Source organism: Trachurus japonicus, chromosome 4 (genome assembly GCF_045865225.1).
Source record: "Trachurus japonicus isolate A0001 chromosome 4, Traja_1.0".
NCBI classification, from domain to species: domain Eukaryota; kingdom Metazoa; phylum Chordata; class Actinopteri; order Carangiformes; family Carangidae; genus Trachurus; species Trachurus japonicus.
In genome coordinates this window covers 5517081-5535168 of record NC_140910.1, presented here as the reverse complement: position 1 = coordinate 5535168, position 18088 = coordinate 5517081, and the positions used below count along the sequence as shown (strand labels likewise).

At 42.6% G+C, this 18088-nt stretch overlaps 1 protein-coding gene across 2 annotated transcripts in view; it reads right to left on the bottom strand.

The window, feature by feature from the left end:
• Positions 1 to 18088, bottom strand: part of LOC146988328 (cadherin-2-like) — a 105154-nt gene that overhangs the window by 19809 nt on the left and 67257 nt on the right. For both annotated transcript variants that reach the window (XR_015035693.1, XM_085773515.1), the window contains exons 12-14: positions 14755 to 14988; positions 12513 to 12746; positions 4414 to 4553 (exon numbers count right to left, since the gene is read on the bottom strand). Coding sequence is in view for 1 of the 2 variants with exons in the window: in XM_085773515.1 (XP_085629641.1) it covers positions 4414 to 4553; positions 12513 to 12746; positions 14755 to 14988 (608 nt within the window). In the remaining variant the exon portion in view is untranslated. The remainder of the gene's footprint in view (positions 1 to 4413; positions 4554 to 12512; positions 12747 to 14754; positions 14989 to 18088) is intronic.

Genomic DNA, 18088 nt, shown 5'->3' with positions numbered 1-18088 from the left:
GCTGTTCAGGTGCATTTTGTGGAAATTGATCCAACTCATGGTGAAAAGATCTTCTTCTTGGTTGGTTGCACACATCCATTCTCTCTCTGTCTGTCTGTCTGTCTGTCTGTCTGTCTGTCTGTCTGTCTGTCTGTCTGTCTGTCTGTCTGTCTGTCTGTCTGTCTGTCTGTCTGTCTGTCTGGCCTGGGTTGGTGAACAGTCACCTATCCAAGGTAGAGGAAAAAGGGCAGGTACAGCCAATAGAGGCAAAGGTCTTGGTAGTTGGCCAGTTCCCTGTTCCAACTTGGATATCGTCCAGGAGGGACGATATCCAAGAACTTCTCCACAGTGGTCTCTTCACTCAGCCCAAAGGTTAAAGGTAGAGGAGGAAATCTTTTTCTGGAGCATTTTTACTGTATTGTTTGAAATCCTCTTCACATCCTGATTGCGGGCAATTAATTAAAGACATATTTCAACATTTTGACAAATTTGCCTATTGCCATAATCCCTATAGTTTTAGGAGTAAGTTCATTACCTTTAATTGTCGGTGCAAGCTGTTTTTAGATCGGAGGGGCAGAGATGTGAGCTCTGCACGGCGGGTGGTATAAATATTGTGTATTTAGTTTGATGAAGGAAACGTGGAAATACTGCGCGGCTCGCGTCTCTGCCTCGCATCTAAAAACAGCATGCACCGACAATTAAAGGTAATGTACCTACTCCTAAGACTATAGGGATTCTGGCAATAGGCAAATTTGCCAAAATTATGAAATATCCTTTTAAATGCTTTTTCAAAAAAAATATAAAAAAAAACACCATCCAATCATTTTGAACGCCACTAGCAAATTCATTGGATTGTGTCTATCATCTGCCCCTCCCTCCCCCATCTATCAGTCCTGTGCTCTGGAGGCGTGGCTTCAAAGCAGTCTGAAGAAAGGGGCTTGGACTTTTCAATTGTGTATTTTCAAAATGTAGCCTGCTCACTGTTTTTTCCAGTATCACCTACTCCACCTTTAAGCCTGACAGACCTCCTTCCTGTCAGGAAGCTTTTCAGTCTGTCAAGTTTTACTTTTTACCCACAGATGAACTGGCCTCGCTGCATCTGGAAGCTCATGCTGACTCCGAGTCCCAGTTCAACTCACACCAGTCAAACTATTTGATCTTTGAAAAGGAGGCGCCTCCTGCGCTCATCTGAGGTTGGAAACACTTTGAGGAGGGGAGTGGAGGACGCACTTTAATGGTCTACACTGATCCTAACTCACAAACCTTTCTGCACTCACTCCAAAAAGCAATAGCTCATGTGTTGGTGTCTCTTCCTTCTAGCCAAGACAAACTGTGTCTCTGCACACTTTCCATTGTTGAAGAGTAGGATTGTTGAATTTTGGACATTTTTTATTATTTATTCAGCAGCTGTGATTCAGTTTTGGGGATCTTAGTGACGGCCCCTGCTTCTCTGGCCTGTCAGCTTGAAAAAGCAAATGTACGATTATCATTGTCATCATCGTTATTATTTTCTGTGCGTCCGTATCTGTCAGAGCACAGACACTGTCTACACACCAGTTACCTGCCCAGTATTTTGCTGTTAAACCAGAAAAACCTTGGAGATGAAAGAGTGAGCTGCAGCCCTGAAACACGTCTTTAAAAGAAAGAATCCCACATCAGAGCGTCTCACACAGAAGCTTGGACACTGACAGCAGCAGCAACTCAGGATTTATTTTACCAGTTTGCACAGCCACCCACAGCTCAATTTTGTCATGTGTGTGTGTGTATATGTGTGTGCGCTCTGTAAGTGCATGTGATGACACTGCTCGTTGTGTGTCCTCAGAATGAAATCGCCTTTTTGGTTTGAAGGAAAATGCTTATCCCACTAACTTTGGTGTACAAAGGATCTGAAGGCTGAAATATCTCTGCAGCAGCAGTGTCACCACCTTCTACCGACTCCACACCGACCCATGCAGGTAGCAGCGCGCGTCTCGTTTCATCAGTGATTGTATTGTGTTGTGGAGCCAATGGTGAAACACAGCCAGGTGACTGTAGCTATGTTTACATGGACACAAATATTTGTAATAAAGGGCTGATCAGAATAAAAATGCATCATGTAAACACGTCGATTGGAAGATTCTGATCTGATTCAGCTCATTTGGAAAAAAATGTGTTCCGATCAAGAGGGGTGGTTTATTTGTATTTATTTATTTATTTTATTTTATTTTATTTTATTATGGATCCCCATTAGTCACTGCCTCAGCAGCGACTATTCTTCCTGGGGTCCAAAGTTGCAATAAAAAAAAAAGCTCAATCAAAATATGCCGATCCTTATTATAGATAGTATTAATCAGTAAAAGTTATTATTGTTATCGGTTAACAGTTAAACAGTTAATCATGTGCATCCCTAGCAGAGAAAAATTGTGGATGAGGAAAAAATTGAGCCACTTCTGCGTTTATTGGTTTGTTTACAGCACAGGTGGAAGTACAACTACAGAAGTGCATTGCATACACTATAAAAAAAAAAATTAAAGCAGAAGTAAGTGGTCCGGTCGTTTTCGCTTTCGACTTTGTAGCGTTTCAGGCAACCCACTCGTGTTTTTCCGACCTGTTTTACCTGTGAAAGTCACTATAACGGCCACTCGTAACTTCTGACCGGTGAAGTCGTACCAGATCGAACTGGTACGACTTCACGGTTGGAAAAATACGAGTTTCCTTGAACGCACCATAACAGTCCTCGTCCCTACGTCGCCACATTCACGGCGTCCCTTGGCTGCACACACAGCCCTGCATGCCGTTCTCTCTCCTCATTGGATAAAAACTGTAGGATACGATAAATGTTTTCTCCTCAGCTCAGAGCAGAGCAGAGGGACTGACAGACCCGTGTTTCAGACCAAACAAGTGATTGCTGTCGGAAGATATAACTATTTAAGTCTTATATTAACACAAATATATCACTTACTTCTGCTTTAAATACCTTATCTTGTAATTACAAGAAAAGATCTTGTAATTACGAGATCAGGATCTCTTAATAATGAGAAAAGATCTCGTAATTATGACACTTGCCACACTTACTACTACTTATAATTTAGTTATAATTACTGTATGACAGTGAAGTTATTGATTAATATTGAAGTGATTGATTATTATTCCCAATAAGCAGTTGTTGTAGTATGCCCATGAGGAGACCGTTGATGTGTGTAGTGATTTTAGAGTCTCTGTACTGTATTACAATGGAGTTATAGATTTTTGTTTGCAGCGTCTTGCTCTTGTCTTACAATTTGCAGACGGTCCCTGCGCACTCGTTCGGCTGCGCATAGAGATCAGTGTAATCAGTCCAGCTCGGAGGACGGCTAATTTTTGTAAAAATCTGAGTTTTGGTCCTTGTAGCTCGTAGTCTATGCTATTACAATGGGACAGAGGCATCATTTGTGTTTGAAAAACGTTTTCATCCTGATCTCGTAATTACGAGAAAAGGTGTCTAATTTTTTGTTTAATCCAGTGAATGCAATGTGCTTCTGTATACAACTTCTCCTTCTGCTGTTGTTTTTGGGAAATTAGACAACTCTGCGCATGTCAAAATGCTGCTATTCTGAATAAAGCTTGGTGCATGTTTACGCGTGATGATCGGATAATTTGATTTTGCACCCATATTTTTTTCCTTATTTATTTTTGTCTTGACTCACTATTTTCAACAAGTCTTTTAAACTTTTTAATAATCTTTTATGTCTGACCTGTGGGGAACTCCACACAAGAATTCCTATTGTACCCAGCTTGCTGTGCACAAAATGGCGAAATAAATAATCTTGAATTCTTGAAATCTTGAAAATAAACAGTGGATTCGGATTTTCCAATCCCTCAAGTTTTTAATCTAATTAAGAAATGTTGCTCATGTAAACATAGCTACTGTCTGTGTCGGGCAGTAGGTGAGTGGGTGTGCAGGTTTGTACAGTAGAGCTCCTCCACTGCTGCACTGCTGTTTCAGGTAGAGCACGGTCTGCGGCCGCTGGCTGTCTGGGTGATGGAGGGTTAAACCTCTTCCCAGCAGACGTACAGAGCGGCTTATGTGCTCCAGCAGAAGAGCAGCGTGGAGGGACACAGGAAATTGTTCTCGTACAGAAAGCAATTAATTCTGTTTCGAGGTCCTCTTTTGTGGTACACTTAATCTTAGCTGGAGGACAGATGATTGAAAGCTGCAGAGGAGCGGGGTGTGTGTGTCTGAGTGCCAACACTATGTGTCTTCTGTGGTCTGGTTATGTTTCTGAGACTGTCTGCACAATGTGTGTGTGTGTGTGTGTGTGTGTGTGCAATGTGTGTGTGTGGTAGCCAGTAGGTTTTTGGTAAGAGGAGGAGTTGCTGATGAACACAGGTCAACCTAAAATGACCTGTGTTAAATACCGAGGCAGCACAAGTTTTGATGTTTCTTTGTGTGTGTGTGTGTGTGTGTGTGTGTACCTGGTCCTCCTCTCCACCTCCCTCCTCGTCGTATTTGAGGATGTTGTCTCGGACGTCGTCCTCAGGATCGATGAGGAGCTGCTTGGCCTGACGCTCCTTATCCCTCCTCTTCATCCACATGACGAAGAGCAGCACCAGCACTGTAGGAGGAGAAGAGGAGAAGACGCTGTTTAATGTGACGGCTACAGGGGAAGGATTCACACCACTAACTCTCCTCCTGGAGGTCTGAGGTTAGGTAAGTCTGGATGGACCGATCAGCCTCGACTAGCAGTGGTGAAACCAACATGACTAATGCGTTACACTGACTTTGTCGTTGTACCAGTTAGGGGAGAGTGAGGTAAGATGAGCCAGTGGGTAAGTTGACCCACCCCTTGTTTCTAGGAAACTATAGGAAAAAGTTAGCATGTGACCAAATATTTGGGAGGCAGGCATCATTTCATGGAGTCTGTGAAGATTAGAACCACGTGAGTAAAGTGGTTTAACATTTATGACCATAAAATCATTTTTCACCCTCGAGAGTGAATTTTGTCGATCATAAGTTTCATGAGAATTGTGTTTAGACCAAAAGAGATGATTGCACATTTGTTTTATACATGGGTTGTGGTATCTATGATATCAAGCTAAGGTAGCTGTGGGGTAAGTTGATCCATTTGGCCAGGGGTAAGTTGAGCCACATATTCTATACACTTAATTAATGTATTTTGGCTGTATATGTCCAAATGATTAAATCAAGATTCTGTATGTTTGTGATTACAGTAAGCATGTTCCTATAAACAATGTTGGGACTCAGCCCAGTCAAAATGGTGAACAAGACTGCATGGCTTCTTTGTCTCCCAGACAAAGGAAAACCATTGAACTCAGCCTCCCAGCGTCCTTCACCTTTTCACACCTAGGTGTGGAACCTCCACTACTGACCCCCCATTGGTCAGGTATGGCCCCAGGACCTGTGAGGTCACAGGCCATATAAAAAGGAGAAGTTCGCTTCTCCTCTCTCTCTTCGCCCTCTTCTCTTCCCCGCTCTTCAGCAGGAGCTGCCGCTCCTCTCAGCTCCTCACCTGGAGCTACTGCTACCGCTCTCAAACCTCTGTGAGGCCTGCACAAGGCAGACGCCTACACTGGAGCAACCCGTGGCAGCGACGCGAGTGCCTACCAACGGATTAAAGAACAAGAAACAGCTAGCACGACACAAGGTCTGCTAGTTGAGTCAACAAGGAACGGAGCCACAACGCCAAGCAGAGCAACCAACCAACTCTGCAAGGAGAAGGACTCTCCTCAACGGAACTCAAACTACACAGCCAGGACGGCTGTAGTTCACTGGACAAAGACACAATCACTGGACTTGACAAACCGCAACAGGACCGGCAAAACCCTGCAACCGCAGGAATCCCCACCAGCACCGGATCTTCTCACCTTCATGTGACTTGGTAACGTAACTGGGCCTAGTTAGGATTACCTTGCACCTTGACTAAGCATAGAGTACTTCAACCATGCCAATGTATGTATTGATTGAAATCAGTTAAAATACTTGAGCTTTGTTGTTGTTGCTTTGTTGTTGTCAGCTATAGTCTCATATTTAGTGAACCTATGTTTAACATGCAACTTGAGCGTTGAACAAAGGACACACCTTTGTTCACCTCCCCCACATCACATGTGGTTGGTCTTAGAGGCCATCTTGGAGGCCATTTGGTTGTAATTACCTTTGTCTCAGGACAGAGCAACCATCCTCCATCTTTTCCATTGTCTGAGATCACACTTCACACCTCACAGACACATGGTCACCGACACATAGCCATACACTCTCACCAACACACACACACACACACACACACACACACACACACACACACACACACACACACACACACACACACACACGTGTACATAGTGTATGTAGCTTGTCTTAGTTTCATGTTTTGTTATTCCATTTTCTAGATGTGTCCAATAAACTTCCTTGAAACTTTACTTGTCTGTTAATGTTGTACAATAGTGAGTATGCCAACCTCTACGCAGTAGAACTTCTAAATCCTTCAACTTTGCAGCTATTGATAATGTTATTTTGTTAATAATTATTAACTTAATCATTAAACAAGGTTCTATATTAATAGTTAGCACACCCTTATGAGACTGACTTTGGTACATTGGCTGTCTGGTGCCCCGAGGTGGATTTAATAAAATTAAATCCCATTAATAAATTTTATAGTAATTATTAATATTTTGGTATTGATATTTTACTAATTTGATAGCCAATAACCCTCTTAATAATAACTTTACTTATAGTTGGTATAACCCCAACATAAATGGTGCTTCCGTTGTGAGGCATCTAATAATTCTTAATAATAACTTTTCTTATAAGTTGTGTTAGAGCACAACATAAATGGTGCCCCCCTTTGTGAGGCATCTTAATAACTTACTTAATAAATCTTAATAACTTAACTTATAGTTGGTATAACCCCAACATAATGGTTTCCCCGTGCGAGACATAATTACACTTTCTCTTTAGTTGTGCTAGAGCACAACAACAGGAAAAGTTGTTTAAAGTGTGCCAAACTTTACTTTCAAAGAAAAATATCTGGGATTCTTCCCAAGATGCGATGTAATTGCAAAACTCCCCAAATCTCAGTGAGTTGGTGGCTCAGCAGGAAGTCCCTGCAGTTTGTGTTCACCTGTAACCTGGACAGATGAAATATTAAGTAAAGGGGGAGGGAGGAGATGGATGGAAGGAAAGAAGGGGGGTTGATCAATTTACCCCACTCCTATGGTCAACTTACCCCATTCATGGGGTAAGTTGAGTCACAAGACCACTTTTTTTGAACATGCTATATTTTAAAAACAGTTATATTCTGTTAATTTGTAGGGATGCAAAACATCCTGAAATATATGCAGATGTGTTAGTTAGCAACAAAACTATAATTGTCTTGATGTAGTGATCCTGAATACAAAAAGTGGCTCAACTTACCCCACTCTCCCCTACATGACGTATTGTGACACTGCAGCTGTCTTTACTGTTCCTCCTCAGAGTCGTTCTCTAATCAGCTGCAGAATAGACAAGCTGCTTCCTGTTTGCACTGGCTCACACATGCTAAGTGTATGTGACTGCTCAGTATGCAGGGAGTTCTCAGGTGTGTTGATCTGGATGGAGACTATTTCTGAGCTAAATTGCTGTGTGTGTGTGTGTGTGTGTGTGTGTGTGTGTGTGTGTGTGTGTGTGTGTGTGTGTGTGTGTGTGTGTGTGGGTGTGTGTGTGTGTGTGTGGATGTAGTCTGTAAAGAAGGAGCACTCCAGTTCTTCCAGCAGCAGCAGAAGAAAATGGAGCCACACAGTTAACACCGCAATTCTTCCACTGGAGAGTCGGAATGTCTTCGGAAGCTCTGTTAACATTTATTCTTTAAGCTGAGACACTACTGGCAAAACATTGTTTTTTCATGCACTTATCAATTTTGAGATTTGAGGCTGTTTTGCTTCCATAACATATTTTCCTTCAGACTACTGGAAAGAAATGGTAGAAAATACACCTGACTTTGTCTTCTTTCATCAGTAGATTTCTCCTAAATTCATCAAAAGTTAATATTCTATCGCCGCATACTGTAAAGTTCTCTCTCCTGCACCAGCTCTAAAAATCGTAAAAGTACGAATACCAATAACAATTAATGGAATTTTACTATACAAACCCTTTAAAGCCATTTTTTACTTTGAGCCAGAAATTCAACTGCATTAGCACTTGCATTTATTTCTATATTCTAAATGTTTTTACATTGAGGTTTGTTGACATACCATTTATAGAACATTTTATTCTTATCATAGGGAAAAAAAGAAAATTGACAGTATTTTCCTCATTTATGGAGAGATAAAAAGAGATATCCAAAATCCCTTCTGTAAAAACTATTATGGCAACAAAATAAAAAAAAAATTGAAAGTGTTCAGATTTCTGTTTTGTATAATTATGCAAATTAGGTTTAAACATACAATTTGGAAAACCTTTGGAAATAAAATATTAGTCTTCATGTAAGTAATAAACTTGGGGAGTTACACAGCTAATTTCTTGACGGGGAAGTCATTAGTATTCCTGCGGCCAAAGCTAAACATAGCCTGGCAGTGGTGGTAGAAGCCCGGTCATCATGCACAGTGATCTGGTCAGATTCTGAGATCATACATAATGTTTTGCCATAAGTAACAGAATATAAAAGTCAGAGGTCAACAGTTACCAACAGTACATCTCAAGGCACCGTACAGCCTTGAGATGTACAATAACAGGCCAGAGACATTTTATAATAATAAGCCATTTCTCTGTGCTCACTCCTTATATCTAATATCCAATCTAATAGCTGATGATGCTTCTGATGCTGGTCCTCAGACTGTAAAAACCAAGCTGGCTGCTTTTGAAAAGGAGATTTCTGATAGGTTAACTATCTAACAGCTGCGTCAGGTTAACTCAGTAAACTCTGACATGTATCACTGTGTTCAGTCTGAACACAGCTAATCCAGATTCAGAAGAACAACTGAAAGATGAGTGAAGAGACTGTGTGAAGTCAAGAGCTTATCATACATCCTCCAGCTGTGCATTCTTCAATCAGTCACCATTGGTCACAGGGGTTAGCTGATTAACTTTCTTCAAATTTCCTCTAAATTCACTGATTAGACTCAAAGGAGACCAGCTTATCATTAACAAGCCTAACGCCATCTCCTCACATCCTGCTCGGTTCAACTGCTGAAATCCTCATCATGTTGGACTGGAGTGCTTTAAGAAAACTCTGCTCTTATTTTGACACAACTGACAGGTTTGAAAAATGTATGAGATAATAAGCCCAGGGAAGGAGAGAGCGAGCCCACACTACTACTGCACCTGCGCGGGCCAAAAACACATTAGAGCGCCGAGTGAAACTCTGAGTGAGGACGATTTAAACCCCGGAGAGCTGATTTGAGAAAAGTCTTGTCACCATTAGTCAGGTTTGCTGTGTGGAAGCAGCGGGGAGGCTGGCTGGCTGGATGCTGGCAGCTCAGAGCCTCGCAGCCACACAAACACGTCCAGGTTGTTTAACACAAGCTCCACCGGGGCCTCGCTCCATCAGCCGCTCAGGGGCCCAACCTGAACTCAGCTGCTCTGTCTTCGGGTCGGAGTCAGCAGCTTTGTACTCCCGCTGCTCTTATTTCCTTTTCTCCCTTTTTTTCCCCTTTCTGCCCCCTTCAGACAACAAACAAACAGCCTCCCTAACTTCTACAAAGCTCATGATGGTGTTGCCATAGCAACGATTCGAACAGAAAATTCAGACAATGTCACTCATTAAACCAAAATATGGCTTTGACTAAGATGTAAGAAGCATCTGTGAAACTCCTTATTCATTATACTGTATTCATTATCATGTTGTAATGAGATGCATGTGTAACGGATGTGCACTCACTCCACCCGTAAAAGACACGCTAACCAACCTGCCAAGTGGTTGTCAACCTCTTGGCGAAGAGGTTAGCATCGTCGCCTCTGGTGCGGGAGGTCGTGGGATCGAACCCCACCTAGGGCAGGCCGTGAGAAACACAACGCAGAGGGCCAGATATGACATCGGCTACACATGTACATTATAAAATGAGCTGTGCATCCTCACAAGCTCAGCAGGTTAAGTCAAACTGTTTGATCAAACATTGTGATTTGATGTAAAAAGCTTCTAGCAGGTGAAACTCCCTGTAACCCCAGATCACTCTCACTTATTTTAAAAGTGTGATGCAATCATTGCGCGCAGCAGCGGGGCTGAGGCTCTGTCTCTTTTGCACAAGTGCTTGAACACTCCTCTGCTATTCCAAGTCTTGATCTCTGTAACGTCTGATACAGCAAATCCCAGTCCGCCGCTACACACTCGCCGCCTCTCACTGAGTGGGAGCTGTTGCTCCTCGCCTGTCTACTCACCTGCAGTGTTTTGGAGGGAAATCATCAAGTGCTACTTGTTAACAAGCAGATAATTGGTGACAATTATCTGCCGAAACCATGTTGGAATCAGTTCTGGGATCTGTGCCTGGACAACGTGCAGCTGACGCGGTGCTGCCGACTGTAGTTACAATAGAACACTTGTATCAACAAATCTGTCTGTATAGTCTCTGGCTGAAGTAATTATAAAGGCAATAATGAGACGAACTAATCCATGTTGTTCGGATGTGAAGCTGTGAGTGGGTTCAGCTGCAGCCATATTAGCACGGCTGTGTGACGATCCAGTACTGTTAATTAATTACTCCTGGATAATTGAAGACGTCAACCTAATGATGGCTTCAAGCAGGTGGTATCTCCACAGGTCAAAGGTCATCCATACAGCTGTTTCATAAAGATATCCACTCAGAAGCCACTTCATTAGCTACACCTGTTCAACTGCTTGTTTGTGCAAATATCTACGAGTCCAATCACATGGCAGCAACTCAACACTCAGGATGGATCTGCTGAAGTTCAAACAAAAGTGGTGCTGGTGCTGATGTCGTGGTGTGGGGGGTATTTTCGTGGCACACTTTGGACTCCTTAGTACCAACCGAGTATCATGCAGACACCACAGTCTACATGCTGACCATGTCCATCCCGGTATGACCACAGTGGACCTACTGTACTTCCAGCAGAATAACTCAGTCATCTCAAACTAGGTTCTTGAACATTAAAATTAGTTACAGAACGATTAGTTACAGAACTAATCGCTATAAACATTCATTCCTTCATCTATTGCTCTGCTTAACAAATCTGCTAAACACTAGCAGTCACCTGAGGTTCAGGTGTTCCTTCTAAATTTTTTATTTTATTTTATTGTATTAGGTATTTGGTTATTATCTGTGTACTGTAAATGATGTTTAAGGGTGTTGCTGTATTATATCCATCATTTTAATTGTTATATAAATGTCTTTCTTTTTTTTTTTTTTAATAGATACATGCTATTGCTTCGGCACCTTAAATTGATGCTGATGGTGGAGTCCACACATACAAAAGGTGCAATTTAGACCCAGAGACTGTGGCAATACTGAGATGCAAGATGCAATAGGCTACAGTATAGGAGAAAGTGCAATAATTATTTATTACTATAATTATTAAATAATTATAGTAATAAATAATTACTAAGTTCCTGGTTCATACAAAGTAATACATTTTAGTACTTTGTATGAACCAGGAACTTAGTCGTACTGTCTGTAAGTGATCTCTAATGGTCGTGTGTGTGAAATGGTGTATGGTTTTAAAATCTGTATGCAGGATGTACAGCATTGATTGTCCATGACAATTTTCCCTCCGGGGACATTAAAGTTTATTTTGATTTTTGATTTGATTTTGAAAATGAGTTCATAAGTTGAGCTTTAGGGTGGGGTGGAACAGAGGATGTGCATCAAGTGCAGCCAACAAATCTGAGACAACTGTGTCACGCTGTCATGTGGATATGGACCAAGCCCCTAGCTGGATCCTCTGTCCAGTTGGTATTCCATTCATATTCCAACAACATTGTGCTGCTGGGGTGTTGAGATTGTTGACTCAGGAGAAAATATTAAACTTCTTTAAAGGGATAGTTCAACATTTCGGTGCAAGCTACTTTTAGAATGGCCGAGCGGAGCTGCGTGCTGCTCAGAGCTACGCTACAGAGGCTTCTTGGTTTCCCTCCTCAAACTCATCAAATAGACAATTCAGAAATTCCAAAATGCTCTGGTGGACAAGTTGTGACCTGCACATTCACCATCGGGACAATAACGGAACGTTACGAGACGGAGTTTCAAAACCACTAATGTGCGTTCCTGTCTGGGGCAGTTTTTTGGCAAGTAGTTACCTCGAAAACAACTGTCTTGTAATGTTCCGTTATTAACTCATAGCGTGGTGAATGTTCAGGTCACAACTTTTCCACCAGAGCGTTTTGGAGTTGTTGGATTGTGTATTTGATGAGTTTGATGAGAGAAACCAAGAAATCCCATTAGCCTCCGTAATGTAGCTCTGACCTCGGACCTACTGCTACAGTATGACTATAGGGATTGTGGCAATGGACCAATTTGCCAAAATGTTGAACTATCCCTTTAAGTTTTCACATTCAGTTCAGTCCACTAAGTGCTTGGGAGTGTGTGTGTGTGTGTGTGTGTGTGTTTGGGCACGCATGTGGGAAGTTCACCTAACAATATGATGATACAGATGAGGATGGCGATGATGGCCCCGGTGCCCAGTCCAGCGGCGATGATTCTCTCCATGTCCACACAGTCTCCATGGTGATCACACTGGCAGACCTTGACCCTGAGGTAGGAGGTGTTGGACATGGGCAGGTTGCCTGAGTCTGTGATCATGACCGGAACCTCGTAGATGCCGCTGGCCAGGGAGCCGATCCGCAGGCGGAGCTGGGCGTACTCACCTGCGGTAGGGTGAAGTTGGAAAGACAGATGAAGAAGTTAATAGAGAGAAAGAGAGGTAAGTAACCTCATTTAGGCTGCTAATGGTACTTACTTCAGAGGGAGATTTTTTTCAAACCATTAACTGAGCTCAAACCCACAAAAATCTATTAGTCACTGAAGGAGAATAAACAGCTCCTGCCACAGAATGGCAACAACCTGAGTGCTGGTATGATGGAGCATTAGACTGGGGCAGTGCCAGCTGTAATGCAGGGCACCACACAGGGGGAACTGGAAAACATTAGAAGGGAGAGGGAGATCTAGACTACCTCACTGAACCTGTGAGCACGACGGCCTGATTCCCACCCAGCATTAGAAAACGGATGGATGTTTTCAAAACTTCCAACGCCACAGACCTATCTAATGCTGTAGCTACACAAGCATTGACACACTTTTAAAATGTCAATATAACTGTCATTCAATTGAATAAAAAATGTTAGAAGAAGCTACACAATAAAGGGGAAGTCAAGGATTTCTAGTTCTCTGAAATAATCTTCCCACAATGATAGCCATGAAAAGAAGCTTTTTATACATCTTTGCTTTTTCAAACTAGTTTAGAAATGCAGCAACAGCAACTAAATCCCCTTATATTGAACACCTAAAAGGCTTTTTATTGTTTCTTTTATTCCATTACACACATCAACACCCATCTAGAGGAGTTGAGAACTAGCAACTGCTGTAAATTCTGAGTGTCCACTAAACCAGAAAGCTGGTTGTTTGATCTCCCAGCTTGAAGTGCTCTTGGGCAAGATACTGAACCCTGAGTTGCCCCTGATGTGTCAAAAAAAAGCTGTATAAAAGCGCTTTAACCCTTTATCTACTGCCATAGTTCGTCCAATCAGAAAAATTCCAACGCTGACGGAGAGCTGAGAAGCTGTGCTTTCCTTTTATATTATATAGCCTATACCATAATGCCTGCAATTTCATTTTGAAAGGAGGGAAAACATACAGAGTTAGAGTGGAGAAAGGAAAGATAGAGCAATCATGTGGTGTTTTTGAGAAAAAATAGTGTGAGAGAGAGTGTGTGTGTGTGTCTTTTCACCTATACGTATAGTCTGAATTTCTTTGCCTGTGAATAGAGTTTTGTACTGTTTCTTTTGTAAACCCAGAGCCCTAGATTAAAAAAAAATACCAAGATTGATTTTCAACATGTATAGGTTCAAATGTCAAATCAAAACTTCATGTCCAGTAACAGTATTTTTCCTCACTAACAATACCCGGCCGTCAACAACAATGGGAGCCTCCAGTGTTACGTTGTAACGAGCAGCAGGGCTGTTGTGGTGAGCTGGGAAGAGGGTGTTTGCAGCGGATGCTAACCGCTACTGCGAGCCAAAGTTAGCATTGAGCTAGCCTCGACTTGTTACCAGTCGAGGCATTAGTTGTCTGTGACGTCCAGGCATCCGTCCGTATCTCCAACTTCACTCAGACTGTATTTCTTTTTCTTTGCGGTCCTGACTGCTGCTGCTTAGAGAGAGAGACAGGCTAACTCGCTAACGGGACAGCTAGTGGGACTAGCAGCCCTGAGCCCTCCTCTGCTGCACGTAGCTTCACCTGAGCTCTGTCATTGACTGGAGAGAAAACACTGAGTCTGACTCGCTCTCCACCCAGAAATGTCCAGACCCAGAAATGATGAAGATGGATTTCATTTGTATAAGTTTATTTTTGGACAAACCTTTAGGTACTCCGGGAAGCACAAAGACTTAGCATCATTTTCTGACCATTTTATAGCCATAATAACAAATATGTCCATTTGTCCATATTGTTTTAAGCCTCAGTGGGTAAAGGGTTAAGACTAGAATAACATAATCCTTATGAATGTGTAATTAAACTGGCTGGTTGGAAGGCTGTGTGACTGTCATCACCTCATGATACAGAGTGGCTATATGAGTAGCCTTGTTTTTTTTATCTTCAGTGTATTCCCCTCATAAAGCAGCAGCAGAGGGTCATAGAGCGATGTCATCGGACACTGACCGTTGACGCGGTTGAGCGTCCAGTTGCGGCGGACATCAGCTGGTCGATTGGCCAGCTCAAAGGCAAAGGGTCCAGCGTTGGGGTTCAGGTCCGGGTCACTGGCTGTGATGTTGATGGCGTTGGGATCAGGCCTCTCACACATCTCCACCTCAGGAGGGAACACGTGAGGAGCGTTGTCATTAATGTCCAGCAGATACATCTGAAGGGTGCCCGTCCCACTGGCAGGAGGAATACCTGGACAGAGGATAAAAAAATTATTATTGAATTATTGAAAAAAAAACAATGAACAACGCATTTGTAATCTATCAGGCAGTTGATGTGAGTTCAAACATCCCCTGCCCAGTGCTCGTGATGGACATTGTTTCATTACAAAGCTGGAGGAGAAAACAGATGAGAGCTGCTCATTCTACGCCACAATAAACCTCATAATAAAATCTGTTAGACGATTTCAGTCAGGAAAATAGTTTGAGTGTGATTAAAGCAAAGAGCCTGACTCCCTTGGATGTTTGGCTGATCACTGTAATGTTACTGGAAAATAGCAAAGCAGACCGCTACAGATCATGCGTACAGGCTCCTGGTATGAAGCCTGCAGCTGGATTCTCTCTACACAGCCATTCAACCAATAAAACAGAAGGATCCAATAGTAAAGATAAGCAATTGCTGATTATGAAAACAAACTATGTCCCATGAGGTAAAGAAAAATCAACAAAGATAACATAGCCTACGCCTTTAAATGGACTGGAGTAAAAGTGTGTTTCACAAGGCTTAGTTTATATAGTAGATCAGCGGTACTCAATAGGCGGCCCGCGGGCCGCATCCGGCCCGCCGAACCTTCCAATCAGACCCGCGACTGAGTTCTACTAGTTTACATATTACTGTATACTGTATTTCTCGGGCTCCGTGCGCCTGTAAGTCAAAGCGCTGGGACATGGAAACACGTGCGGAGCGTTTGTGTGTGCCTGTGAGGCGCTGCACTGGGATACAGAAACGCCGACGAACCCAAATCACCATGCGCGAGTGTTTGGGGAGCGGGCTGGACTGCAGGGTTTTCCCTGCCTGTCTGCAGAGACCGTGGGTGATTTTGACCGCTGTCTTGGTTCAACTGTGTGTGCATCATGCATGGGGGGCCGTTCAGATGAAGCGTGAAGCCGCACGCATTTGATGAGACGCAATTGTTTTTCCGTGCACACCTGCGGCGCACAGCTGCACGACCTGCTTCTCCCCCGGTGTTGTGTCCCGGTTCCATCGGTCTGTGTCTCCTACTGTTTCCCACTGAGCTCTGCCTCGTTTGAAAGGTGAAGGAAGCCCATGTGTGGAAAGACGTCGCCTTCGAGATGTAGAATGTGTGTTATAGAAGAGAAACACACATTTCAGGACCAATGACTTGTATCCTCAGAACAGAGTCAGACGTCCTGTGATGGCCAGGTCATATTTAAGTTGAAAATCACAGGGCATGTCTGAGGATACAAGTCAGCAGTGTAAAGCTCCAGCATGATATGTAAATGATGATATGACAATGTCAAGATTTTTCATTTTATATCATACAAAACACCATGAAGTGTATAAATAAAAATTATGTGCTTACAAGTAAAATAAAAATAAATTATTAGACGAAAAAGGTGAATTTAATTTCAATCTAGGCCTATTTGAATGTGCGGCCCCCAAGGTGTCTGTTAAGAAAATTTCTGGCCCTTCGACAAATGTATTTGAGTACCCCTGTAGTAGATGTTTGAATGCATGCGGCTACAAAGTGTTGCTACAAAGCACAAGCACATTGTTCCTAACAGAGACAAGGCCATTGCACCAGTTGCCAGAGATGAGTGCAGGTCCTGTGTCTCCATGGACACAGTGTAAACCCAAGCAAAGCTCAGAAACAGTAGATGCACATATGGTGACAGCAGAGACACTGCAGACATGTAACCTCTCGCGCAGCCTGTATTTGCTCAAGTGCGTGAGTGTATCAGTGAACTCCTTGCGGAGCATGTAAGGACGAGTAAGCAGGAGGCTCGGAGCACAGCGAGGCCTGTGTACGGAGAGAGGAAGGATGATGGAGCTGCTGCTGAATGAAAAATCCTCTTCTGCCATTTTCTACTTTGAACAGAGAATCCTCTTTTCTGTGGCTGTGAGCAGGGCTGTGATCGGGGGAGGAGACTTTGTGGATCACGCTGAATGAACAGGAAACCATCTCCATTACAAATGAGTGGGCCCACTGTGTCCTGTAAACCACCGGATCAGGACATTTGATTACAGAGTTTAAATGTGCGTGATTTAAGGTGGACAGTGTGATCTGTTGTTTTTGGGGAGAAGTCGCTCCATCATGTGGAATAAAACAACAACTTCATCTCATGACATGTGACCTCGGGCACGAAAGAACGCTGTGTCCTCTCCATCAGAGATGATGTGATACTGTTCAGCCTCTGTCTCCAGGTTTTTATTTTCAAAACTTCATGAAGAATGAAATTTAGAAGCTCAAATAGGTTTTTCATTGGACAATGCTGATCAGATTTTAAAAAAAACCACACACACACTTTTTTATATATTTATTTTTTTATTTATATTTAGGTATACTATTTATAACCTCTATTTAATATAATATTATTACATATTACTTATATCTTATTCATTTATCTATCTCATATTGTATTATACTGTACTATACTATACTATACTTTTTCTAAACTGGTGGATGTTGGGTTTTAAAGGTAAATATTTCCATATAGTAAAGTGTGGTTTGAATATAAAGCAGCTCTACGTTCTGTATTAATACTGTAAAAAGTATCACAGCCTCAGTCCACAGAGAAATGCACACAGCCTGTATTCAGAGATTTGGCCTCAAAATCAGCTGTCAGGACTTATGTCGCTTTGTGATGTCACAACAAAGCAGTCACCAAGCCCACCTGGGCCCACCATCCAACTTTGCAGGATTTGATTTCTCTGAGTGTTTCACCTGTAATCTGGTTCTTAAAACCACATCAATCTGATGGATCACCACTCCAAATGAAACACAGTAGAGGAGGAAAACACGGAGCTTTATAACTCAACATTGTACCTGCTCATAAACAGCTCAGTGAAACAAGACAGAGACAAGTGGTCACAGTCTCCTCTCTCTGCTGCCATGATGTTTTCAGTCTATTAGATTTGTGCTGTTGTACCTCCACAAACATGCCCGATGTTAAAGGGCAAAACCTGAAATATGGTGTGTGACTCTGTGAAGTGTGGAACCTTTAAGACGTTGACTGTGCAGTCGATTAGTTAATGAATCATCAGGCTGCATTCAGAGTCACCTCTCTGTTGTGGATGTTTGGTGGCTGGTTCAGAAGGTGGGTAGTGACTC